The 10,009-nt window shown below is 34.5% G+C and overlaps 1 protein-coding gene across 1 annotated transcript in view; it reads right to left on the bottom strand.

Moving 5' to 3' along the window:
* LOC109228805 (uncharacterized GTP-binding protein At5g64813) overlaps positions 1–4,134 on the bottom strand; it is a 6,211-nt gene extending 2,077 nt beyond the window's left edge. Inside the window, exons 1-4 of the mRNA XM_019394012.1 lie at positions 3,520–4,134; positions 2,109–2,200; positions 1,869–2,010; positions 1,106–1,410 (exon numbers count right to left, since the gene is read on the bottom strand). Of these exons, the coding sequence (XP_019249557.1) occupies positions 1,106–1,410; positions 1,869–2,010; positions 2,109–2,200; positions 3,520–3,613 (633 nt within the window). The 5' untranslated portion in view covers positions 3,614–4,134. The remainder of the gene's footprint in view (positions 1–1,105; positions 1,411–1,868; positions 2,011–2,108; positions 2,201–3,519) is intronic.

Below are 10,009 nucleotides of genomic sequence, written 5' to 3'. Positions count from 1 at the left end.
GGGGGGGGGGGGGGGGGGGGGGGTGCAAGGGCTAAAAAAAAGCAATCGGAGTATAGAGAAAGCATATCTATCTTTTAATTTGAAGCCTGAATGCAAGCCATATCTAGCTTCTCTTCATGTTTACTATTATTCCTACACGGAGACCGACATTCACTAGCAGGAAATAGAAGCTGCCTATTTCATAAGCTATCCATTAGAAAAAATAGCTAAAAGTTCCAAGCTTCAGACTACCCAATATGTCATTGTTCTTTTCTCCTTCTCTTTTAGGGGTCTGGTTGCAATCTAATGAAAAGACAGCTTATGATCAGTAAGACCAAAGCAAATGCTTTAATTTTCCAAACTCAAAAGACATGTCGATGAACAGCTTAAACCTACTAGAACGTCCTTCTACTAATGAAACTGAGACATGTAACGACTTATACAGAAGCTTAGCCATGAAGAAGAAACAAAGTGATGGATCAAACAGGGTGATGGATCAAACAGGGATTTGCCAATTGATATATCAACTACTCAAATCTAACTAGTTCCAAACCGATAATAAATGTATGATCAGAGAATCTCAAGTATGAAAAAACTATCCAAAAAGGAGAAGGAAAAAGCATCCTGTCCCCTTGGTTCAGTTGACAGTTTATATAAGTCAACAATCTTTAGTCTAAACTATATATATAAACAAAAAAGAAAGATTATTCCCATTCAGATACTAAGTAAGACTGTTGGTAGCTGGAAACCATTTTTCTTCTCTTCAAACACAAGAAAATGCACGCAGGGTAGAGCTCAGGAGAAGATTCGAGAATAGTGTAAGGTTATCTCCTCAAGATTTACAAAAAAAGAAAAAAAAAAGTTTCAAACCTTTAAGCATGCACCTCAATAGACTGCTACCCTTACTAAGCATCTTTTACTCGACGAGAAGAAGATGAAAACTTAAATTGTTCTGCCAATACAGACTTGGTTAAACAAGAGTGAGCACTGTGAGACCGAAACAACAAGCTTAAGCATCAGAATTTGTGTTGCCAGATAGAATATTGTTTTTCTTAACAAACCAAGATGCATCACTCTTTAATAGTTTTCAAATATGAATCATGCAATTTGTGTTAGACAAAATTACCGCAATAAGACCTCCACCACCAGGAAAACTCTCAGTCAATGGGATCTCTTCGCTTGAAGGAAGTAGACCTTGCTTCTCAACCCACTGGCGAGCCATATCAACAAGATTGCCACTGCTTCCTCTAGTGCCCTCCTTTGTAGCAATATCTGCTTTATTGCCAATAACAATGTAAGGAACAGGGAGACCACCAGGACCTCCTGAAGCTAGAGGAGCCGAGAATGTCCCAGCTGTTGCTATCTCTACAGCCCACTTCTGCAAGCTTGTCTTTGTCCTTCTTTGAGATAGATCGTATACAAAGATAACACCTAAAGTGGAAATTAACAAATCTTACATATTAGATTTCGTCCGACTATCATCAGGATGAATAATTCTACAAAGTGATCTCTTCCCACCTCCTAGAGAGAGATAGTATACAAAAGTAACACCTAATGTGGAAATAAAAAGGATTTCATCCGACTATCATCAGAATGTATACTTCATGGAAAGAAAGCCGTCCACTGCCCTCTCCCAAATGAAGGAAAAATGTAAATAATAAAAAAATTGATGACAACAAACATGTGAAAACATCTCTGATTGAGTGATTTCTGTTAAAATAAACAAACATAATCAGATATCTAGTACATGTTCGTGCTTTAACCATCTTCTGACATTAATGATCAGGTATTAGACACAGAGTCATCCAGAATAGATATCGTACATGTTTCCGCAAGAAGAAAATTTTAGGCAGAAAAAAATAGTTTAAGAGATGAAGCTAGTTGCTCACCATTAATTTGTGAGTAGAACAGAGATCGGCAATCTTTATAACGATCATGTCCTGATATATCCCAAAGTTCAATAAAAAAATCTCTCTCGGCATCACCTTTTATGCTTGTTGATGAGCTACCAGAATTTCCATAGGTGGTGTGCTTTACAGAAGAAACAGGAATAAATTAGTTTTTATAGGACGTGCATTCTCAGCACATTTTCATATTATAGGGAGAACAAAATTATCAGTGAGACGTACTTTTACTCCGACTGTACAGCCAATTGTTTGAGGAGGGCGAGCAATGGAAGAACCATTGAGAATCAGATGAACAAGAGAAGTCTTCCCCACACCTACCAGAAAATATCAAGCAGAAAAAATGGTGAAACTAGGAGCTGAAAACAAGGAATCACTGTGTATAAATAAAAACAGAGAAACTAAAATCCAGAACTTCTTACAAAGTCTGAATATCAAGGGGAGAAAAGCTAATGCCAAATAAAAAAGACTTGAAAACTTAATAAGAAGACTACATCAGAATGAACTTAGAGTATATAAATTGGAAAATAAAACCTAGTGTATCCAAAGAAACATTGATTGAATGTAATACACAGAGGGCATTTGAAAATGATATCCAAAGATAGTGATACATTTTGGATTGGGCAACTAAACCTAGAAGATAATTATTAGAGCAAGTGAGGCTATTGTTTAGACTAAGTGTTCAAATGAACAATCAGATTGTACATCCTGTTTTACATACTGTTGTATCGAAAGAAATTCATTTTACTCTTAATAATCATAATACAACAACAACATATCTAGTGTGGTCCCATAATTGGGGCCTGAGGAGGGTAGTGTGCACGCAAACCTTACCCCTATCTTGTGAAGGTAGAGAGGTTGTTTCCGATACATTTATCTATTCTTAATAATCAGCATTCCCATACACTTACACCATCACCAAACAGCTCTTAAGAAGGTGTTCTATAAACTCTTAACATATTAGGAATCATCTCACCACAGCTACGAACCAGACTGTACGATGATACTAAGACGTGGTCACAAATTAAATAGTTTGGATCAATCATTACAATATTTATCAAACAAATGTAACAGTATCCAGTACCCATATCCTCCAGATTTAGTAGGTTAAAAAAATTCTTTCAGTTATAAAACAGTTTAATGGCTCATCACCAACTTTTTAGTAACAATAGAGAACAGGAGCTCCCAGATTCTAAATAAACTCTTCATCATCTTGTATTGACCTAAATTTTCCAAATTGCGAGAAGTCCGAAAGAACTTATGTCTTTGTTTTTTTGGATAAAGGTGGTGTCCAAGCCGGTCGCTCATCTCGACTATTCCACCGGGTACCTGATAATCCCAATTCCATTAGCACAGGTATAACCTCCTTCATTGACCTCTACGCCACAACCATTAGATCAATCCAAAGCAATTATGTCTACAAATCAGAGACCTCTGTATTATTAGAATCTATTAGTTATCTCCATTCCTCAAGCATTTCTAAATCTATGCAACTACATTTTACCACCAAACACCAAGCTACAGACTAGAAATCATATTCAAGAAGATACATAACCAGTAAGATGCATAACAAAACATAGCAAAATCATATAATAAAAAGATGAAAAATAAAAGCATTTAAATTTAAGCTAAATACCTGAATCTCCAACAACAAGCACCCTGACTTGTCCACAAGGTGGACCACCATTTTGCTCTTTAGTCTCCCTTTCCCTTTCCCTCCAAAACATCATCTCCTCCTCCGGAAACCCAAATCAAAAACCAACAGAGTACAATCCAAATAAGAAAAGAACAAATTTTGAAACCAACCCAAATCAGCTAATCAACTCAAGTACCATAAAACACACTGAATCACCACAATAAACGACATTTGTTCAAACCCATATCACATAACAAATACTACCCACGAAATACTTCAGTTTCAAGAACCCATCTCCCATAAGATTCAACACTGCACTGAATTAACCAAAAACGCAATAACAGTAGATCTATTAACAAATCTTGAAATGGGTGAATTTAACTAAGGTATATTTTTGCATTAAGAAACAGAAAAGAAAACGGATTGGGGTTTTTGATTTTTCAGTATAGTAGTGATTGGAGTATAATTTGTGAAGTTTTTTTGAGTTAGATTCGTGTAGAGATCGAGCGAGGTTTGTTCATAAAGCGCTATGAAAAGACAGTTTAGACGGTTGATGTGTCACCGATCAGTGAATTAAGCAACACTCTTGAAAGCCAAAAATATTTGTTAGTTTTCGTCGGCAATTTTCTCTTTTCTCTCCAATTGTTTTATATTTCTATTTCTATGTTTCTTTTCCTTTTTTCCTTTTTTTTCTTTTTTTTCTCCTTTTCTTTTTTCTCGTTTTCTTCTTATTTTTTATTTTTTCCTTTTCTAATTTCATTTAATTTTTTTTTATATTCTTTTTCTCTTCATAATCTAATTTCTGTTCACCATTTATTTTTATTTTTATATAACTAGTACTATAATATACCTTTTGAAATAATCTATAAATTGAAATAATATCAGTTGTCACTTGATCTAATTCACTGAATATCACACTGACTGTTGTTGAGCACCATAAATTACATAATCAGATTCTAAGAATCGACGCATGATTGCCATGTAATAAATTATAACATCATATTGTATATTATAATAATATATTATTATAATAAACTATATACTATAGAATTATATATTATATACCAAAATAGCATACAATATATGAAAATAATATTTTATGTTCTTCATTCAACATTACACTATTACATTAAAATAGTATATTATTATAATATATCGTATACTATTACAGCATACTATTGCAGTATATTGCACATTATTACAATATACCGTTACAGTATATTATATACAATAGTAGTATACAGTTGCAATACAGCTATATACTCCTACAATATATTGTATACGGTAATGGTATACTTTTAGGTAATTGTGTTCTTCTCCGATTATTATAGTATAATGTTGCAGTATAATGTATACTATAATAATATATTGTTGCAATATAATTATATACTTCTACAACATATTGTATACCGTAGCAGTATACTATTAGGTAACTATGTTCTTCTTCGATTTTCAATTGAAAGATTTGATCTCAATCACCTCAAATCAACTTCAAATGTGATCAAATTTCAGTATGAACTTCGAGAAGGTACTATAAGCAATATATAATAACACCCACTTTGAATCAAATAAGAAATCTTCAAAAACAAAAATTGAGCTTCAAGCCAACAATGGTGGTATTCAAACACACATAAAAATTCAGATTTGGGAAGCTTACTCGAAGGTACTATAAGCAATATTTTATAGCACCCACATCGAATCAAACAATAAATCTTCAAAATAAAATTTCAAATTTAGAAGCTTCAAGCTCAACAATGGTGGCTCTTCATACACACACAAAGCAATAGCTTGGGTTGACCATCTTAATGAAGATCGATCTGGCAGAGAAGAAGTAGAAATATTCAAGTCCACTACCAGGTAATCTTGCAAAAATGAAGTCGAATATTTTTAGCATTCTATACTTAAATGAGAAGATGGGTGGCTCGGGTAAATAGTTTGGGCTGCATAGGTAGGAAAAGTAAATAGTTTAGGTTTGGGTATAAAAGGGTAAATAGTTTGGGTTTAATGGGTATAAAGTGAGATTTTTTCAAATAACAAAGACAAGTTTGGGCCCAAGAAGTGCTTCTACTGAAATCAACATAGCTCGTAAAGATGACTAGTTACTCAAAAGCGAGAATGACACAGTTACCCACAAAAATAAAATTATTTACCCTTGTCTACCTATTTATTTTTCTACCCATCAAACTAATTATATTTCCTACCCATAGTAATTTTTGTGGGAAATTTTTTCTTTATTCTCCAATTCTTTTTTATTTCTATGCTTCTTTTATTTTCTCCTTTTCTTTTTCTCGTTTTCTTCTTCTTTTTTTCTTTTTTTCTTTTTTTTCTTTTCTAATTTAATTTAACTTCTTTTTTTAATATTCTTTTTCTCTTCATAATTTAATTTTATTTACTGTTTTCACTATTGTTTGTTATTATTCTTTTTTTATATACTATTACTAAAAAAAAATTAAATTGTGTACCAATTAAATGTAGCTAATACAACCAAAAAATATTCACTAACATATGATACTAGTATAGTATATAGCTATACCAACATGGTATACAATTGTACGCAAAGAGTTAAAATATTTTTTTTCTTGTTTTGAGTTTCAAAATAACCACAAACTCAACAAACCCAATTTATGAGTTTCAAAGCTTCAAGGTCCTCCAATGGCAGATTAATATTTTGCGGAAGTCAGAAGTCTTGGAAATCATAGAATAAATCAAAACGAAAAAAGGATTTGCATTTTCAATTTGCATCTCACGCTGGGTAAAAGCTTAAAGCAAATTAAAAGGGAAAAAGCAAGTGAATTTACGGGTAATAAGTATACTATTATGGTATATTGTATGCTATTACAGCATACTGTTACAGTATATTGCATATTATTACAGTATACTATAATAATATATTGTATACTATAATAGTATACTGTTGCAGTATAACTATATACTCCTATAGTATATCATATACTGTAGCGGTATACTGTTAGGTAACTGTGTTCTTTTTCGATTATTGCAATATACTGTTGCAGTATATTGTAAACTATAATAGTATACTGTTGCAGTATAGCTATATACACCTACAGCATATTGTATACCATAGCGGTATACTATTGGGTAGCTGTGTTCTTCTTCGATTTTCAGCTGAAAATTTCGATCTCAATCACCTCAAATCAGCTCCAAATGCTATCAAATTTCTGTATGAACTTCCAGAAGGTACTATAAGCAATATTTAACAGCACCCACTTTGAATGAAACAAGAAATCTTCAAAATAAAAATTTTAAATTCAAGAGCTTCAAGCCCGACAATGGTGAATATTGAAATACACATAAAAATTCAGATCCGAGAAGCTTACTTGAAGGTACTTTAATCAATATTTTAAAGCACCCACATCGAATCAAACAATAAATTTTTAAAATAAAATTTTAAATACAGGAGCTTCAAGCAATGGTGGATCTTCATACACACACAAAAATAAGAGCTGGGAAACCTAATATATAACTGCAACAACACATGGGTTCAGAAATACAAATAAATACAAAAAAAATACTAATATAGAAAGAGGATTTTGGAGTGAAACTCATGTACAATACTGGCACGCCCAATGGGACCATCTCTACCTCTCATCTCTTTTTTTCCATGTTCAAGAACAAAATCTAACAATTCGACCATAGAAGAATAAATTGCAAATTTGACCAAAGCACTTGAGAAGTTGACCAAGTATGTGGAGGATCGAGATACTCGCCTCGAAAAGTTAGCAAGTGAGATTGAGAGCTTAGCATAAGCAAAATTAATTCAAGCACCTGTGGATCTTTCCGAAGATAAAGAAGAGGGAGAATCATCTGCGAGGCAAATGATAGTGGTCAAAGAGATCCAAGTTTCTTCAGAAGGTCTAATTCATGTTAATCAATTGAAGGACTTCATCATGGGGACAATGGAAGATAAAATTGATCCTCCGATTAAATCTTCCCTTGCATATGCAAAGTCATACACACAACGGATTGATAACTTGAAGATGCCTACTGGATATCAACCTCCAAAGCTTCAACAATTTGATGGAAAAGGAAATCCCAAGCAACATGTGGCACATTTCGTCGAGACATGCAACAACACTGGGACTTATGGTGATCATCTTGTCAAATAGTTTGTTCGTTCTCTCAAAGGTATTGCATTTGATTGGTACACAGATCTCGAACCTGGTTCTATCGATAGTTGGGAGCAGTAGGAGCAAGAGCTTCTCAATCGTCTCTATAGCACAAGACGCATCATAAGCATGATCGAACTTACAAACACTCATCAAGGAAAGGATGAACCAGTTATTGACTTCATCAACCGCTGGAGGAGCTTAAGTCTCAACTGCAAAGATCGCCTTAGCGAAACTTCTAGCATCAAAATGTGCGTTCAACGCACGTATTGGAGTCTTCGCTATATCTTACAAGGCATAAAGCCCAAAACATTTAAAGAACTAACAACTCGTGCATATGATATGGAATTGAGTATGTCTACAAGTGAAGATCAAAGATTTCCTGGCTTTGAGCCTCCTGACGAAATAGAAGCAGAGGATGCTGAGAATGGGGGCAAGTATTCATCCGAGGATGAAACTGAAGAGTCCATGCATGTTGAAATGCTCATTGACGCATGAATGCTCCTCAACGCATGAGCCTAAACTGCAAGTTATAGTGCTCCTCAATGCACAAGCTTAAACTGCAAGTTATAATGCTTTTTGGCACATGAGCCTATACTTTATGTCACGAAGCTCCTCAAATTTGAGCTAAATCTTCAAGACGTAAAGCTCTTCAAATTTGAGCAAAATCTTCAAGTTGTAAAGCTCTTCAAATTCGAGCAAAGTGTTCAAGTCGCAAAGCTCTTCAAATTCGAGCCAAACCGCATGTCATGAAGCTCTTCAAATTTGAGCAAAATCTTAAAGTTGCAAAGCTTCTAAAAATACGACATTAAATCACAAGTTGCCACGCTCCTCAAAGCACGAGCCTAAACTGCAAGTTATAATGCTCCTCAATGCACGAGCCTAAATGGCAAGTAATAATTCTTCTTGGCACATGGGCCCATAATGTATGTCACGAAGCTCTCCAATTTGAACTAATCTTTAAGACGTAAAACTCTTCAAATTCGAGCAAAGTCTTCAAGTAGTAAAACTCTTCAACTTTGAGCTAAATCTTCAAGACACAAAGCTCTTCAAAAATTCGAGCTGAACTTCAAGTTGCAAAGCTCTTCAAAATTGAGTAAGTCTTCAAGTTGTGAAGCATTTTGAACTTTAAGCTAAATCTTCAAATTACTACGCTCCTGGACGCACGGGCCTAAACTGCATGTCATGAAACTCTTCAAATATGAGCAAAATCTTCAAGTTGCAACGCTCCTGGACGCATGAGCCTAAACTGCATGTCATGAAGCTCTTCAAATTTGAGCAAAATCTTCAAGTTGCAAAGCTCCACAAAATACGAGCTTAAATTTCAAGTCGCTATGCTCCTTAACGCAAGAGCATAAACTGCATGTTACTCCTGGCCCGCAAGAGTATAACTGTGTACGGCCCAATAAAAAAAGAGTTTGCTAGGTTAAAAATCTCGAAAGAGGCGGCCCAGGAAAAAGTTAAGACATTAAAAAAAAAAGAAAAAAAATGCACTCATTCTGAAATACAGTATGATTTGATCCTCTTCACCGAGGTACATAGACAGCTTAGAGTCTCATTCTAAGTTCAGTCGCATGAGTTCAAAAAATACACATTTCCCCGATCGTTATCCGAATGAAGCATGATGGAATATAATCCACAAGATTGGAACTTAAAAAAATTGGGCTTACATGTATTCTTTCGTTGAATTTTGTGCCTTATCAAAGATTGATGGTTCGATGGGGGCAAGCCACGATAGCAAATTGGCATCTCGGATGGATGGATATAGTCTTTTGGTAGAAGGCCAAATCTTCAAGTTGATGTCTTTAATGCCAAGCCAATTTGAATTCATCTTGGTTGCTACACCTTCAGTTTGAAGTATTCAAGTCCTCTAAGTCTTCAAGTCTGTTAGTTTTCAAGCTTGTTGGTCTTCAAGTTGAAGTATTTAAGCCTTCTAAGTCTTCAAGTTGAAATATTGAAGTCCATCAGTCTTCATATTCACCAGTCTTCAAGTTGAAATATTTAAGCCCTCCAAATCTTCAATTTGAAATCTTTAAGTCTGCTAATTCTTCAAGTTGAAGTTAAAGTCCACTGCTCTTCAAGTTGACGCGTCAAAGTCCGGCCAAATCTTCAAGTTCGTCAAATGATCAAGTTTGTCGGGCTTCAAGTTGAAGTCTACAAATCCACCAAGCTTTTAAGTTGAGGCTTTATAATTTTTCAATCTTAAGGTGGACATGTTAGTCCCTTTGCACCTTAGATTGGCCTCTTCGTGGGTTTGTTCTTAAAAGGAACTATAACTTTCCAATCTTAAGGTGGACATGTTAGTCCCGTTGCAACTTTAGTTGGCATCTTCGCGGGTTTGTCCTCAAATGGAGCTATAATTT

This window comes from Nicotiana attenuata, chromosome 7 (assembly GCF_001879085.1).
Source record: "Nicotiana attenuata strain UT chromosome 7, NIATTr2, whole genome shotgun sequence".
In the NCBI taxonomy this organism is placed as follows: domain Eukaryota; kingdom Viridiplantae; phylum Streptophyta; class Magnoliopsida; order Solanales; family Solanaceae; genus Nicotiana; species Nicotiana attenuata.
Note: the sequence above shows the minus strand (reverse complement) of the source record. Positions and strands in the feature narration are given on the sequence as shown.